The 17,149-nt window shown below is 31.4% G+C and overlaps 2 protein-coding genes across 3 annotated transcripts; one reads left to right on the forward strand and one right to left on the reverse strand.

Annotated features, from left to right (window-relative positions):
- Window positions 1-6,775: 6,775 nt before the first annotated feature.
- LOC120188822 (heavy metal-associated isoprenylated plant protein 39-like) lies at window positions 6,776-8,235 on the reverse strand. Of its 2 annotated transcripts, XM_039192214.1 has the most exons (4): window positions 8,143-8,235; window positions 7,846-7,921; window positions 6,978-7,420; window positions 6,776-6,917 (listed from the first exon to the last, which is right to left on the reverse strand). In XM_039192214.1, exons 1-3 carry the CDS (start codon window positions 8,146-8,148, stop codon window positions 6,984-6,986), a joined length of 519 nt encoding a protein of 172 aa, XP_039048145.1. In that variant the 5' UTR covers window positions 8,149-8,235; the 3' UTR covers window positions 6,776-6,917; window positions 6,978-6,983. The 2 variants fall into 2 exon arrangements, with proteins under 2 accessions (XP_039048145.1, XP_039048144.1); XM_039192213.1 differs by having other exon boundaries at window positions 6,776-7,420; window positions 8,143-8,233.
- Window positions 8,236-15,875: 7,640 nt separating this feature from the next.
- Window positions 15,876-16,701, forward strand: LOC120188590 (ethylene-responsive transcription factor CRF6-like). Its single transcript, XM_039191983.1, has one exon. The coding sequence runs from the start codon at window positions 15,891-15,893 to the stop codon at window positions 16,662-16,664; it is 774 nt and encodes a 257-aa protein (XP_039047914.1). The 5' UTR covers window positions 15,876-15,890; the 3' UTR covers window positions 16,665-16,701.
- The last annotated feature ends 448 nt before the right edge of the window (window positions 16,702-17,149 follow it).

Genomic DNA, 17,149 nt, shown 5'->3' on the forward strand with positions numbered 1-17,149 from the left:
CTAGTATTTTTTCCTCATTTAATTTTATATATAAATATAAAGAAAAAAGATATAACTCTTAAAAAGTTTTGACGCCCTTAAAGAAAAATGATAAACTATACCAAATACTATTAAATTCTAGATAATGTATGATTTATATGTTGAATTTTCAATTGATTTGATTATAATATTAAATTTTTAATTTTATTTTAATTATACTATTAAATCGTTAATTTGGTAATGACACGATTATGTGATTAACATTTGTCGACATGGACGCATCACCAAATAATCATTTTGGGTCCAATTATTTAGATACCTAAAAAGACTCAAAATAATTATAATAAATAATATCGTTTTGTTTCAGCATTTATGTCATATACTGACAGAAACTGTCGTCTATTTTATTTTGTTGTTTCTAAGTTGACAGACTAATAATATAATTAATGAAGATTAAACTTTTTTAGTGTTTTAATTGAATCAATTTTAAACACAATGATAAAATAAATTTTAATCTTAAAATTCAGTGATATTTGGAGTAATTTCTTGTTTATTTTATTTTAAGAGATTTTGAAGGATAGTGGCGGAACCACGTGGGGGTGAAAGGGGATATGACCCACTCTAATTTTTATGGTTTAATTCTACTTTAAGCTCGTATAAGTTTTGAAACCATTAAAATTATGTCTTGACGCTCCTAAAATTTTCTAGTTTAATTATATTTTAAGACATTATCAGTTTAAAAGTTAAATGAAATTAAGTATTGGCTCTAACTTTTTTTTGTTTAATTACTTTTTGAGACATAACAATTTTAAAATTAGTGAAATTAAGTCTCAATCCTCTATTTTTTTGTAGTTTAATTACATTTTAAAACCTTATTAGTTTCAAAGATAAGTAACTTGACTTCTCCCATAATTTCATCCTAATTCCGCTATAATTAAAGAGTTGTTTTGGTGTGTTTACAGTTGCTGTATGGATATAACTTGTGCTATTCCAAATTTTAACCATAAAGAAGAAATAGAACATGTAATGGAGCACGGAACATGAAACTGAAGCTTTGTTACCATATTACATATAACAGTAATTTATGAGTTTGGTTGAGTGCACCAAATTGATAAATGTATGATTTAAGTCTCATCTCTCGAACCAGATGAGGAGACATCTATCCTCTTGCTCCCACCATTACCCAAATCTCCACTACTTTCTTCCCTCTTCTAACTTATCTCTTTAGATGTTTAACTACTATATATAAATACAAGACAAATTCAATCTGTCTTTCTTTGCTCAACAATCACTTGCGTAAGCTTCTGTTTGCCGTCCAAAAAGCTCTTCTTTCCTCATCTTAATCTTTTCTGTTTTTTCGATAATTCTGTTTGCGTAAGCTTCTGTTTTTTCGATAATTCTTTCCTCATAGATCGTTCTTGGAAAATCCTTTTGTTTCTTTCTTCCTATCTTAATCTTTTCTTGTACCCCATGATTGAATAAATATATAGTCTTAGATGATTAAAAGGTAGTATCTTTTCAACAAAAAATTCTTAGCTTATTAATAATGCATATACACCCTGCGTACACAGCTATTTGAACCCAGATCCTAGGAGAACAATATTCTTTTTGGGTAAAACAGTTTTTTAATGGTGAAGAAACTTGGATTCACTGTAATTTTGCTTTGTTTACAAGTCATCAAACCCTCCACTGCCTGCATTTGCTGAAACTTTGAGTCATTTCACTATTGGCTGACAGCTTAGTTTCAAGGAAAATGAAGTGTTTCAGAACAAGACAACAGTAATCTAATCAGTTTTGTTTAAGAACAGGTGCACATGCCTAAAGAGGAACCACCTAATATTTTATCCGCAAGGAAGAATGAAATTATAGGGGGGGGGGGGAACAATGGACGCATCTTGAGTCACATGCAGTTTTAATTTTAATGCATGGAATTGTACGGCAGTTCTTGGAGTGGTTTTCATGTGGAATATTGCTTTAAAACAGCGGTCTGTGTATTTTATTCTGGTTTCTTCTAATTTATTAATTATTCCAAAAGATTATTAATTTAATTTGAATAGCATGAAGTACAAGAAATTCCAAGCTTGTAAATTTAAGAAGGAAATCAATTAACCGTACGCTTATAGCTAACAGCAGCAAACTATAGAAAGTGAGTTCGAATTTAGAAATCTGCAGAAGAATAATGATTACTTGACCTATAATGAAACGACCAATGCATTTGGGGCCATTGAGTTTTCTGGTAAGATTGGCAGGAAATCTCCAACTTAGAATTTCACTGTGACCCACCGTGGACATGAAGGTGTTAAACATGTGGACGAACCTTGTTTTTTTCTTCTTCTTATTTTCAGCTTTCATTCAAAGGTAAATTTTCTATTTTGTTTTATCTTTTTGTTGGGGCGGTGACTGCGAAGAAGATTCAAAAGAGGCACAGTGAGGAGATGATAAGTTGTCTATACATTAAAGGGAAATATAGTTAACGAGTTTAAAGTTATTATACCTACTCCGCATAGCATTCGGATTCTCTGATCAACTATGTAGGTTGTATGCAACACCCTCATACTGATGCGGATGACCCAATCTGATCCGATATGTCACATTAGGACCACCAGAGCGGCCCAAAGTAAAAATCCAGAAAAATTTTAAATTTTTTGTTAATCCATGTAAAACTGTAAAATAATTTATAGATAAAATACAAATTTATAAAATCATTTATTTATTAAAATAAAATCCACTAATATCTAATAGTAACACAAGTTTCAGACTTGAATATAAAAACAGAACACAACCTACATGCCCCATCATTACAAGCACCGTACTCCGCAAGCAACACTGGTGGAACTCCTTTACTGATGTCGATAAAAGCACAGGATCAAACTCTTTAACCTGAAATGGTAAGTAACAGAGTGAGTTTTGGAAAGCTCAGTAATACAGAATTACCAGATGAATGCAATAGGTTATCAAACATATGGTAAAGTATAGATTTCCTTAGAGGGACATACATCATCAAATTCTAACAGTGAATTCGGATTCCATTAGCTAAGTATTCAGTTACAAACAGGAATTTACAGTCTGAAAGAAGTATTAAGAGAGAAACAAATTCAGAAAATTGAATTGGGAAGTCTAGTGTGTTCTAACAAAACATAGAAATGTGTACAAATCCTTTAAAAACATTAGTAGTTTAAAACATATTTTAAAACCACAGTAATACCCTCCAACCGAACACATATACGCAGTTTCCCCAGAACTGCATCCATAATGACTTACCCTAAGCACACAACAAAGAAGCCACCCTAAGGGAGTACCTTGGGGCCTACCTAAGGGTCTTGTTAGGTCCGTAAGGATTTACCAGCTTGATCAGAGCTGAACCCCTGTACTCTAGACCCCTACCCATACATTATCCAGTAGAAATTATATTGAACAGTAACTTTAATATCAAAATCATGATCCAGTAGAATGTTGTGAAAATGAAAATGTAGTTATTTAAATGACATGAATGCCCTCCATCCGTACACTAAAATACAATCCCACACTAAGGGAGTGCCTTGGGCCCTTAGAGCCTACCCAAGGAATACCTTATAGGTCCGTAATGAATTACCAACTTGATCAGAGCTGAACCTCCATACTCCAGCCTACCCAGATATTGTCCCAATAAAATAGTTCAAGTAGTAACAATAGATTCCTTGATCCATAAATCAGGAACGACTATATTTTCCAGTGAAAATAGATAATCAGAGAGCACATATCAGGTAGTCATAGTTGATAAATAGTAAATCAGAATACCGAACAATTAAAAGATTCAATAAAACAATAACTTCAGTAAATCACATTTCAGGACATAAAATAATCATATAGCACATAAGGAACACGCTATAGGATCCAATTATTCTCCGGAGGTACTTGGTATTTATTAGGTAGGGAACCACAAAACTTTTGTAATTTGATAAAATTTTAGAAATGAGATCCCTATTAAAGAGGGTTCGATAGCTAACAAACTAATCATTCATTCGGGAAATGATTTATCAAGATCATATAGTATTAAGATATTTTTCGGAGTCACTAAGTAATCAGGAAGGTAATCAGAATATTTTACATCAGATTTACTTGAGATTTTAGATATGACAGAAGTGATTCCATTATTCAAGCAAATAGGGGTATTTTATACATTTTAATTTCTAGTAGATTCTTAGTAACTTAATTCAATATGGGTAAAACAGTAGTTTGCATTATTATGAATTTACATCGAATTATCATGATTTCGAGTCAAATCGTACAAATTGATCCTCACCCTGTAAAATTTGTCAATAATCTGAACCGATATACTTCACGAATAATCACTTCTTAATATTGATTACACTAGTTGAACTGGTCACTTTCAGAGTCACCGCTGAACGGAACTAGAGGAAACACTCAAGTATTCAATGGTATTATATATTTCTGTGATGTATAACTGTCAAGAATACTCAACATAATTGAGTTATGCTCCATAACCTTTATGGGTGATACAACATTTAAGTTTATTGGTATTTCTAGAATTTATCCAAAGACATTTACTTATTCCAAGTCGTTAGGATATTTAGGTCACTTCAACACTCGAGGTTACTTCGGTTATCTTAGAGTTCAAGGTATTCTAATCCTTTTGGGGTTCAAAGATATTTCAGTCATTTGAATATCATAGGTTATTTTAGTTATTTCGCAGCTCGATGACATTTTGGTAATTCCTTTCAATCCATACATATGCATTTTTTTTGGTAATTCGTTAAAGTATGTCATTTCTTGGTTATTTTTTACTTTCAGGGGCAATCTTGATCTTTTTACAGTACAATGGAATTTTTAAAATTTTACCCCATAGAGTTATTTTTGTAATTTCTTAACCAAGTATTCTCGACATTTAACCTTTAAAGAAATTAATCAGAATATTTGGATCATGAGGTCAATTTATTTACTAACTAATCATTGAACTTATAATTATTTTCGACCAGTCTACCATTTTTTTGCGAGCCGTCTGAGTCTTATACAATGTTCTGCCTTTATTCCATATTCAGTTTGAGTCAAATGATAATTAAATAATCCTAATTGACCAATCATTTTCATTCATGCATTTACCGATGATCAATGAGTTCCGAAAAACATACAAAAGGTAGTAGAGTATTACCTCAATTTAATCCAAAATATAGCTTACCGGGATTGAATTTGGCAAAACAGACTTCATATTCAAACTCAGGACATCGAAAAACATAAAATATGATTTTTCAGAAATTTTAACTTTTTGGTCAAAGTCAGCGGTCAGCGATCAAAGTCAAAGTCAACGAGCATGCCAACGGGCATGTCAAAGTCAACTGATCGGGTCAAGATCAATGGGTCAGACTAATTCGGGTGTACTCAGGTCGGTGGTCGGTTCAGTTAACTCAGACCGGTTTGAGTTGACTCAGATCGATTCGAGTTTACTCGAACCGATTATAGGATATTCCAAGCCAGGGGAGGAGCCCCACGCGCATGCGGCGGTGCGTGGTGGCATATAACGATGGTGACAGGGTCCGAGATAGCACTCGATTACTCTGGGAGCATCCAAACCTCAATATTAAACTATATCCATACTCAAAATCAGCTAAAAGCATCGGAAACAAAAGCAAAGGGTGAAAACACTTACTCGACGACGATAACCTAACCCAAGGGATGGGTTTTGAGCGCACGGAGGAGGGGAGTGCAGTGGTGGAGGACGTGAGGCAAGGGGACGTTAGTGGCGGATGAAAAATGTAAGAAAACGAGGAAAGCCTTGAGCGCACGGAGGAGGGGAGTGCAGTGGTGGAGGACGTGAGGCAAGGGGACGTTAGTGGCGGATGAAAAATGTAAGAAAACGAGGAAAGCCTTGAGTTATCCCGGTGAAGCTTCAACCGTTCGATACTGGCGAACGACGCGACCACTCTGCGAGTTACCGACTGGGTTGCGATTGTACTGAGGTGGCGCTTCAATTGGTGTCGATGGTGTCTTCAACCGATGAACGGTGGCATCGAATCGATGAGGACGAGCGGGCAAGTCTTTACGATTTCGCGCCTAACGGTAGTCGGCTCGAGCGATCTGAGGGTTGGGGTTAGGGTTGGATAGTCGATCGCTACTGAGGCCGATGACAACGGCGGTGCACTCAACCACTGATTGGAGGGTCTGGCCGGAGGGGCGACGGTAGAGTTGTTTGGTTTGGGGTTTGAGTTTTTGAGATTTAGGTACTTGGTTCCCGAACGATAGGTTTTTTATGGGTTAACACCCAGTAAAATTATAATAAAACATATATTTTATTAATTAAAAGATAAACAAAAGTCTAGCCTAGATAGTTAGGGCATGAACAACTATACTTTCGAGATAGGGGTTGAACCCCCTTATGCCACCAACTTTATATTTTTTTCTATTGACCAAAAAATGAAATATTTCGGGGTTAAGTCTCTAAACTTCCCACAAGTTCCAAAACTGAGCTAAAAACTTCAGAAAGTTGTAATTTGATCCTTAGTTTTCTTTTAATTAAATTTTGGGGCGTTACATTGTATGCCTATGTGACCTACTATCAATAAGGTTTATTCATCCTATCAGTATATGAATAGTCATTATGACTTTAAGTCGATGTAAGCTACTGTACAAGGCTGAAAAGGTAGAGGGTCTCTCTCTCATATTCTTCGTATCTTTAAAATTAGACTATATTTTAACGTTTATAATTCCAGTATGAACCATCAAATACGACTTTCTGCTCAGCTCAAATCAAAATAAGTAAATCATCTTCCGCATTAACAACCCACATATTACCACATTAACAAAAACAAATTCCAAATTTTCATTTATTTAATCCCTATAAAACATATTACTTGTACATGAACAAAAAAAGATTAACGAGGCATCACCATCTATATACAAAGGAGTTCTCTTCTTTGGTTTACCTTCTATTATGATTGATGACATTCAAATCCATCACTAACTAGAGGAAGTTTTCTTTCCCTTTACCATTTTCTCCCCAAAGACATATGTTAACAAATAACACAAGCATTTGGATTCTCTTCCATGCTTTGAACATAGTAGTAAGTTGTCATATGAGGATTGTATGCTTTGTAGGCCTTGACAAGCTCCGAAACGGGGTCCGGCGGCGGCACGGGGTCCGGCGGCGGCACGGGCGCCGGCTTCTTCTCCTCTTCCTCTTTCTTGGGTTCTTCTTTCTTTGGCTCTTCCTTCTTAGGCTCTTCTTTCTTTGGTTCCTCTTCCTTCTTTGGTTCTTTCTTTGGTTCCTCCACTTTCTTGGGTTCTTCCTTCTTTGGTTCCTCTTCCTTCTCTGGTTCCTTTGCTGGCCCTACTGATACGATGTCAGTTGGCCAGTACTTGCGTAATTTGCTCACCACGTTTACTGGATCCACTGTTCCAATCACTGTCAACTTCTTTGCCATCATGTCCATGGCAATGGAATCAATTCCTATCAATTTTCCATAACAATAAAACAAGTTAATCAAAAAGAAGATGAAGAATATGATTTCACCTACATTCAAATCTCAGAATTTAACAAATCACCCTTCTTGCAGGAAGAAACAACAATAAAATCCAAGGCAAAGTTCATAAGCATGCAAATAATTTAAGCAGTCCCATCCTTTTCCATGTTTAATATAAAATCATTTGGGCAGCTACCAAGTGAATCCTTTTATGCTAAAATCTTTTATGCAGAGTATTCCATCACCAAGGTTGGAAACTTGAAACGAAAAACCAATAGAAAAGGATAAAAAGTGGAAAAACTTTTTCCCAGGATTGAATTCTTGCAAAGATGACGAAAATAGTTGAAAATAACAAAATCAGAGAGGAAAGAGGAAATTGCCAGAATTAAAAGGTCAAGTTTTGAAGGGGTACCTGAAAGAGTTGAGACCGTCTTTAAAGCCTTTTGCTTGGCTTTGTCATCGTGCAAATCCAACTTCAGAACAACCTTCTGTGATTTAAAAAGAAGAGATTTATGCTTGAGACCATCAATAAGCAACAGAAAAAAGTTTCAAATCTGAACATCAAAGTATGAAACATTGGAGTAGATCAAAGAAACCATTTTTATACTTATGAATAAAACGAGAATCAGAATGGAAATCAACAGAAACCCATCAAAACGCAATAAAAGTACATGAAGAATCAGAACCCAGTAAAGGGGGGAAAACAGACCTTCATTTGTGTTGGAGCTTGAGAGAGAATTGCAGAGTTCAAAAGAGAGGGAAAATAAAATGGGAATGTTGAAAATAGAAAACGCAATGTTTGTTTAGGCAAACAAATAGTTAGAAACAAGGAGCCATTGATAGCAGAGATGAAAATTGTAGAAGCAGTAAAACAACTAGCCTTGTCCGAGTCATCTCCACTGCTTTTGAAAGGGTGTCGCACCCAATGGCCAATACACCTTTTTTTTTTAAATTCAAGTTATATTCATAAATATATATAAAGTAATAGCACTATGTTTTTTTAATTAGTTTAGAGGGAATACAAATTAATTATGTTTAAAAATTCTTAACTAATATTTGATATTACTTTTTTTTGTATATGTGGTATTCAAATACAAACCTTAAAAAATAAAAAATAATTCTTTATACACTAAGTTATATTATATTTTAGAAAATGCAACATTTTAATTTTACTATTTCTAAGAGCTTAAAATTAAATTATTTTTTACGTTGAAAAATATACATTTTTCATTAAAAATAGAGTATAATATACAAATGGTTCCCTGACAACAATATATTGTTTTATTAAGTCTCTGACTATTAAAAGTTATAAAATGATCATTTGACTATAGGACGTTATTTTATTGAGTACATTGACTATTAAAAGCTACAAAATGGTCACTCGACTATTTATATGTTCCAAACTCGTCATTTTTCGTTAAAAACTGATGGACGTCTGAACTGGACGTTAACCTACTAATCTGTATATGATAAATCATATTTTAATGATATATATTGACACTGCTATTGCTTTCAACCAATGGCTGGTCAATATAATGTAAACAAATAGTTGATCCCTAAATATATCTCAATTTATGATCATATTTTATTATATCCCAGTAAATATATTTATATTTAGCTCAAACGATCGCTAATTTTTTAATATAAAATGATGAGTTTAAAATATATGGATAATCAAATGATTATTTTGATACTTCTAATAGCTTGGAGACTCAATAAGACAATATCATATAATTAAAAATTATTTTTATAATTTGTAATAGTTAAAATACTCGATAAAACAATAATCCATATTTGAGACAGCATTTATGTAATTTACCTTAAAAAAGTTAAAACTGCAAAACTCCATTGTAGCGCAGGTGATTTACAAAGTGGAACCCACGCATGTTTCAGTACACCGATATACTTTTTTATTTTCAAACGAAGGCTGTTGTAAAAGTAAAAAGTAGAAACTAAAATAACAAACCGTTGAACGCAGACATTTCAATTTTCTATATTAAGATCAGCTTATCTGGCTGCTCCTTAGTTTGACACGTGTCACTAACAACCTACCATATTAATGGAAAATTATTAGATAAAACTTGCTGACTAATACATCTGTGATCCTAGTCTATAAAATTCATGATCTCATTTTTATTTTCCAAGGTGATTTTTTACCTTTTTTCTACATGTAAGTAATAAATGAATAATTATTTTTAAATTATTTTAAAATTATTTTAAAATTAATGAATCTTATTAATTAAAATTACGAATGACATGATGAGTTAAATTCATATAATAATTTATTCTATTAATGAATAAAAAATAATAATGAAGTACAGGTAAGGAAAAACTGGTGGAGTGGAAATTTGAATAAAAAGGTACTAAAGCCGAATGATTTTAAAGCTTTCTTTTTCCCTGCTATTCAATTCCATTAACGCATATAATTATTTTTTTTCAATTTTAATAAATAAAAATCAGGTTGATTTAAACACATATAAAAGAGGTATCATCAAGTGATTTTAATAGTAAAAATGTTTGTCATTTTGTGAAGATTTCGAATTCAAACAATTATATCTATAGATTCATTATCAGTGACTAAATTTTTTTTAAACTAGGGTTGTAAACGAGTCGGTTGAACTCGAATATTGTTGAATTCGACTTGAAAAGTATAAAGTATCCTGCGAACTTTTCGAATAAGTGTCAAGTAGTTCAGTTCAACTCATTATGAGCTCGAGTTCGAGCTCGAATAGAGTCTATTTGATTTGAATATAAACAAAACTTTAACTAAATCAAACTAAAATAACTCGTGATCTATATCGTCTCGCTTACCTACCTATATTCTAAACACATATTCCTTATAATCACCCAAATATTAAAAAAAACTAAAGAAACATATACATAAGAGCAATAAGCAAAGCTGACAAGTTTTACTTTTTATAAACTTAAGGTATATAGCTATATAGCATCTTTAATTGCCCTAAACCTTAATCCAACGTACAGTTTGAACAAATCGCTATTTTTGGAATTTCGACTGACTTCGGGTTTCAGCCATCACCCATTCAACAATCACAACTACTTCCTTTTTTGACTTTTAATATCATCTATGTCAGCTTGGGCAACCCTAGTACTTATACATGCATGTCACTTTTAATCAAAGTGAAGCCATGAATATTTTTACAAGTGAAAACTAAATTATAAAACTTTAAAAGGTTAAAATAAAATTTATTATTAATTCAGAATATAATTTTAATCAAGGATGAGTTCGACATAATTTAAATGTCAAGGATAAATTTTATTAAATTATTTAGAATTAAAATAATTTATATTAAGAATTAAAGAAGTTAAACAAGAATATTGAAAAGGGGGTTGAACAATGAATGCAATCTAATATCATCGGATTCTATGGTAATATGTAGTGATGGACTGACAGGACACTCATTTTCACTAAAAAAAATTTAAATTTTATTTATTTTAGATATTATTCATTGATAATATATTTTCGTTCTATTAAATTTTTATAAATCCATCTTTTAAAATAAATAAATAAAATATGTCTCTCTAATAATATGTCTAGAGGTTTGGTGGAATAGATATCAAGCTTTATCAAATTTTTTTAGTCTACATCAATTATAATATAATATTTGTTAATAATATTTTTTAAATATTGATAACTCATACACGTCCTACCAACATAACTATTTAAATCTAAAAAATTAATAGAAAAAATAATATTCTATTTAACTATTGAGACTATTTAATGAATTATTTCTTTCATTAATTTTGATTGGCCGAATCTAATCATGGAGTTATATTTACGATGAGAAATTTTGGTGTGGATAGGGACAAGAAGCAATCATTTCATATGCATAACTAGATTTTGTTTTTGAGGTTTGCAATGCAACATAAAGTCGATCCAAAAGGTGAAGGCGTAACCGACCACGAGACAGGTGGAGCTACCTCTTGTAATATGCTTTTAATATTTTCTATTTTTTACAATAAAAATATTTATTTTTCCTTCAAAACCATAAATGCCTTTCCATTTTATTTTCTTCAACTTTGTTTTTATTTGATTTTTGAGTCGTCGCCGTCACGGATTTTTGTTATAAGGATACTATAATTTCTCAACGTGCATAGGGGAGAAGCGATACTGAGAATTCAATCTTGTTTTTCTCATGCCATACCCTACAAATATCTTGTTACTTAATTATTTCTTATCAACTAGTCAACATGATGTTACTTGATAGATTAAATCAATTAACTAAACATTATTTGAATGACCTAAGAAAAGTAATTTAGGCATAGAAACTTGTGTAATTCAATGTTACTTTTCTTGCTAACATTTTTTATATGTTTTTACTAATAATTTTATTGTTTACATAGTTAAAAAATAAATAAATAATCATAATATGTAATATATATATATATGATACTATAGTTTATCACACTTACAACATGAATAAAAAAAAAGTGTTCATATTTAAAATTTATATTTAAAATTAATAATATGCATAATAATTGATTTCATTTATATTATTAAAATTTGTTAGATCTCTTCTGAATATTTGTTTATATGGATTTTTTGTAATTAGAACACTATATATTAAATATGATTTTGATGTTCTTCATTATTAGAACTTGAATATCCATTTGATTAAAGTCCTATATGATATTTACTTCTTATGTCTATAAATATAGAGTTTAAAAAAAGCATTATATACAATTCAGATTGATATAATAATAGAATATTTATCTACATATTATCATGTCTCATCTTCTTGTTCTTCTTATTGCTTTTGAGCAAGTATTGTTGACACCATGTAAAATAAAAAGAACGATATAATAATAATAATAAGAATAAGACGAAGAAATATGAGAATAAAGAGATAGATATTGTTTATTATCTCAATATAAATTGTGTACAATGCTTTTCTCTAAATTCTATATTAAAGTCTTAATAATAAAGTGCATCAAACTCCTACTTAATACATAGTGTTCTAATCATAATAGACATCCACATAAATAAATATTCATTACACTCCCCCTTTGATTTCTATGAAAATAACGTGTCTCGTTAAAACCTTATTAATATAAAAATCTTGTGAGAAAAATCTTATTAAAAAGAAAAAGTACACATTTAATACACATAATATGTTGTCTCAGTAAAAGCCTTATCAGGGAAACTTACTAAGAAAAAACTTCGATTAAGAAGAAAAAAGAGTATAACGAGTAATTACTCCTTAAAAGAGAATAAATCAACCTTAAAAGAGAATAAATACACAAATTCAGATAATAGATATTTGAAGATGAATATATTATATAATCCTTTTTGAAACCACAACAAATAATAATCCTTTTAAAAAATTACTATATATAACAAATATTTTCATATAATGCAATTAAAATAATTAAAAACTTTATAATTAAAATCGAGATTTGGGTTCTGGGAAGATATGGGCTGAGTTATTGGGTTCATAAAAATTAAAGTGAGTCGACCATCAAAATAAGGTTTTACGGGCACGTTAGATTCGAAGAATCGGGCGGCCCATGCAAAAGAAAACCAAAATGAAAACATCAAAACAACACGCGTCTTTAACCATCTCCATCTCCAGTTGTTGCAGAAACCAGACCAAATTGATTCAGCAGCAGCTTGTTGTTTAAAAATCTTATGATGGAGGTTACCTATGGCCATTGAAAGATGATTATTGCTTTTATATATTTTTTTCTGAATTGGAGTTTTGTTTTTTCAGTTTATCCATCCCCACATTACTAATTAATTTTCTTTATTGTGATGTTCGAAACAACAGTGTGTAGCTGCAGATTCTTACAGGTTTTCGTTGCTTCTTATCGTTGCATGTTCTTTTTTTTACCTAAATAGAATAATTATATCCACGACTGATGAATAATTTTATATTAAAAGGGGTGAATCTATAACGTTTAGAGGACATCAAACTTATAAAATTTTAAGAAAATGAAAACAAATTATAAATAAAAATACATAAAGAAAATCTATAACATAATTTTTTTTTAATTTCAGAAGGACAACAGTTGCTATCAGTCCACTCGATCCATCCCTAATTGTATTGTGTAGCATTCGGATTACATATCCTTCATGGTTTAATGCTGCAATTGCCCTTGGGATGTGCATAGGATGGAGAAACTACCCATACTTTTAGGAGAACGTTTCAATCATACCCAAAAGTACCAAAATATTATATTTATTATACTTCGTGGTTTTCACTTATTTTAAATTTCAATCTATATAAAGTACATAATCTAAATGTTTTCTTCTAAATTGGTCTTTTAAGAATGTTGTTTTTGTCATCATTGATATACAATACAATTTTGTGGTACCCTATTATCAAAAATTAAAATTGTTAATAAAAATGTCAAAATAATATATGAAAGTTTAAGTATTGATAACAAAAAATTCTTTAAATTCCAATTAGAGATAACATTAATTCAAGTATTAAATGTATATTTATGAAAATATTAAAAAATATAAATAATAATTTTTATGATTTTTTTAAATAAAATATTTTAGATATTTCTCTACTGAGTTGATATTGATTAGCTTATAATTCAAATATTTGAATAATAACAAGATTTTATTACACTTATGACGTTGGTGAATAAAATTAGGTGTAATATAAAATAGTGCTCAAACTATACTTTTTTCTTATTTAAATATTTATACTTTTGTTGTTTAATATAAATATTTAATATTATAAACATTATTATTTTAGATGTATATACCTTAACAACCGTTGGAAAAATAACACCTCGCCACTACCCATTTCTCAGAGGAACTTCCTAGACTCCAATTTAAATAATAATTCATGTAGTTTGATGAATGCACATAGCGGGCCTAACTTCCCAGACATAATACATTTAGTCCATCTTACAAATAGGTGATCACATGTTAATTAAACATTTAAAATATATAATATAATTCCACTAAGATAAAAAAAGAAAAGAAATTTTCTCATAATTTACTCCTTTAATTCAATCTAAATAAAAAAGGATGAAGCACAAAACATTAACTTATTTACCTTAATTCCCATAATGTTTACCATCATAAACCATTATCGTTCCTATTATACATCAGCACACTAAACAATTGAATAATGAGAATATAAATAAAATAAATTATTTTATTTATAGTAACCGAATCAATATATTTAAATTCATTATTTTTATATTTGACCGAATCTTTGGTTTTTTTTTTACAGTCAACCGACAAACTCAGAATAAATGGGGAGAAAACAGTGTAAATAGAAAACAAAGTTAGAAAATATTTTATTTCATTTTCTAAGCTGTGCTTGGTTTCCAAGCAAGTTTTTTGGATGGATTAGAGAAGTCAATGGATTAATTTCATAACATTTTTCAATTAATATCTAAAATTTTATTTTTATATATAATTAATGAACCATTAATGTTATTAAGAAAACTTTAACAAGCCTGGATTAATATGACGTTTCAAGAATGAAAACAGAAAAGAATAAATTACTCATTGTTGGACTCTATAAAAATAATACAATAAATATGAAAATTTTCTAAGGTAACAATTAAATAAAGGTTTCGTCTTAAGTTATTATTTATGAAACGTGTTTACTTTTTCCTGATGAAATGAAAAGTGTTTTTATTAATACGATGTGTTATTTTCCCCCCTAAACATCCATATAAAATATAAATCATCCAATTACAAAGCATATCAAACAATATAATAATCAAATAAATTTAATTATCCATTATTCAAAGATTATAATAAGATTTTTTCGCAAATTCATGTCTCCTTATGATCATATAAGATATTAGCTATGTCCTCTAAAGAAAAATTCAAAATAGGATAGGGACTTGCTTTCAAAAGAAGAGTTCGAATAAAAAGAAGAACTACAAAAAACAAAATAAGAATATCATCCTCTAAAAAGGGACCCGAATTAGTACCTGAAGATATGCAGGATTATGCCCACAAAGTCTCTTAAAGATTATATAAATTTGAACACGTTCTGAGGGTTTTGTTACTTGGGGACCGAGCTTATTTTAGAGGGGAAGTTTGGGACACGTGTCACCCACAAAGGTATGCAGCGGACTCTCCGGTTTTGTAACCATCCCTTATTCCTTTAAACCATTAAGTGTCTTAAAGATTATATAAATTTGAACACATTTAACAATCCATTAAGATTTTCTTTATTTTTTTAAATTAAAGAAAGAGAGAGAAATAATAACGTAATTAAGGTAGTTTTTATTAAGGATACTCCTATGAAACAGCGATTCTTGGTAGTTTGACTCTTCCTTGCAACTGAGCTCATCTGTTCATCTTCTAGTATCTCGCCCTTTAATTTCGTTCTCCAAAAAAGTTTCAGTTTTTCTTTTACAGATTCAAAATCTCATCTTTCATGTTAAATGTTTGGATTGAATCCAGAGAGTTTGTTCATACTAACAAGCTAGTGAAACCATCGAAGCAAGCGGTTTGCCATGGAGTCTAAACCCAAAGACCCCAGAGTTGTTCGGATTTATGTCACCGATGGCGACGCCACGGATTCTTCCAGCAACGGAAGCGAGAATGGGAGGCGCAAGAAAGTGAAAAGGCATGTGAGTGAAATCAGATTCCAAGATTGTTCTACATTCAGTTCCACCAGGCAATCGAAGGAGCAAAAAAATATCAGATCAAAGAAGCAGCAGCCACAACGACAACAACATCAATGTTTGTCTAGCCGTGTGAAGTACCGTGGGGTCCGACAAAGGCCGTGGGGAAGATGGGCGGCTGAGATCAGAGACCCAACGAGTCGGAGCAGGGTCTGGCTCGGGACTTTTGAGACTGCTGAACAAGCTGCCTTGGCCTATGACAGGGCAGCGATTCGATTCAAAGGTCCTTGTGCTCTTACAAACTTTGATCTTGAAATGATTTCCGAGTATGATTCTGTGCAAGAATCCCAGTTTCTGTGTTCACCCACTTCTGTTCTCAGATTCCGGTCCAATGAAGAAGCTGAACTTCAAACGGAATCCGAGTCGAGAGATAAGTCTTTAGAGATGATAGAAACTGGGTGGAACCAACTTTCTGATGACTATTTGTTAATAGATCCTGGGGTTTTATATGATTGCTTTGATTTTGATATCCCTGCACCTATATTTTTCGATGAAATGAGGTTATCAGAAGACAGTAAATTGGGACAGGATTATGCCGATATTTCTGCTAAATTAGATGTCGATTTCGGGTCATGTTCGTGGGATGTCGATAATTATTATTAAGACTAAGACCAGACTAGTTTTGCCTGGAACTGAAGTTGCTGGTAAATACTTCTGCCGAGCGTAATTTTATGCGATTTTGATGGTAAATTCCGAGTGGAACTTTGGATACATTTTTCCAGTTTTGTTCTTCCTGTCTCTCTTTTAGTGTGTTTCTCTACTATTACACTGTGTAAAGAAATGCCAAGTAAACTGTAAATTCTCTGTTTTATTTTGGTTATTGAAATCCTTTGCTTTAAATCTTTTTTCTTGTCTGGATATTTGATGGGGAGGATGAGATGTTTTATTCATTTTCTTTTATTTTTACTTGTTAAATCTTCAATGGGTGCGGGACTCAAAAGCTGCCAAGTTGGGTTCCCATGTTCAACGGTTCGCCACCTTGGACACTTGTTAGCCATAAACTCATTTGAGTTTCCTTAGAGCCTTTCTTTTTAAGCATGACATTCCAATTCCATGCCACTTGTTCCTTACTTCAAACATCTTAAAGC

Source organism: Hibiscus syriacus, unplaced genomic scaffold, assembly GCF_006381635.1.
Source record: "Hibiscus syriacus cultivar Baekdansim isolate YM2019G1 unplaced genomic scaffold, ASM638163v2 tig00116951_pilon, whole genome shotgun sequence".
NCBI lineage: Eukaryota > Viridiplantae > Streptophyta > Magnoliopsida > Malvales > Malvaceae > Hibiscus > Hibiscus syriacus.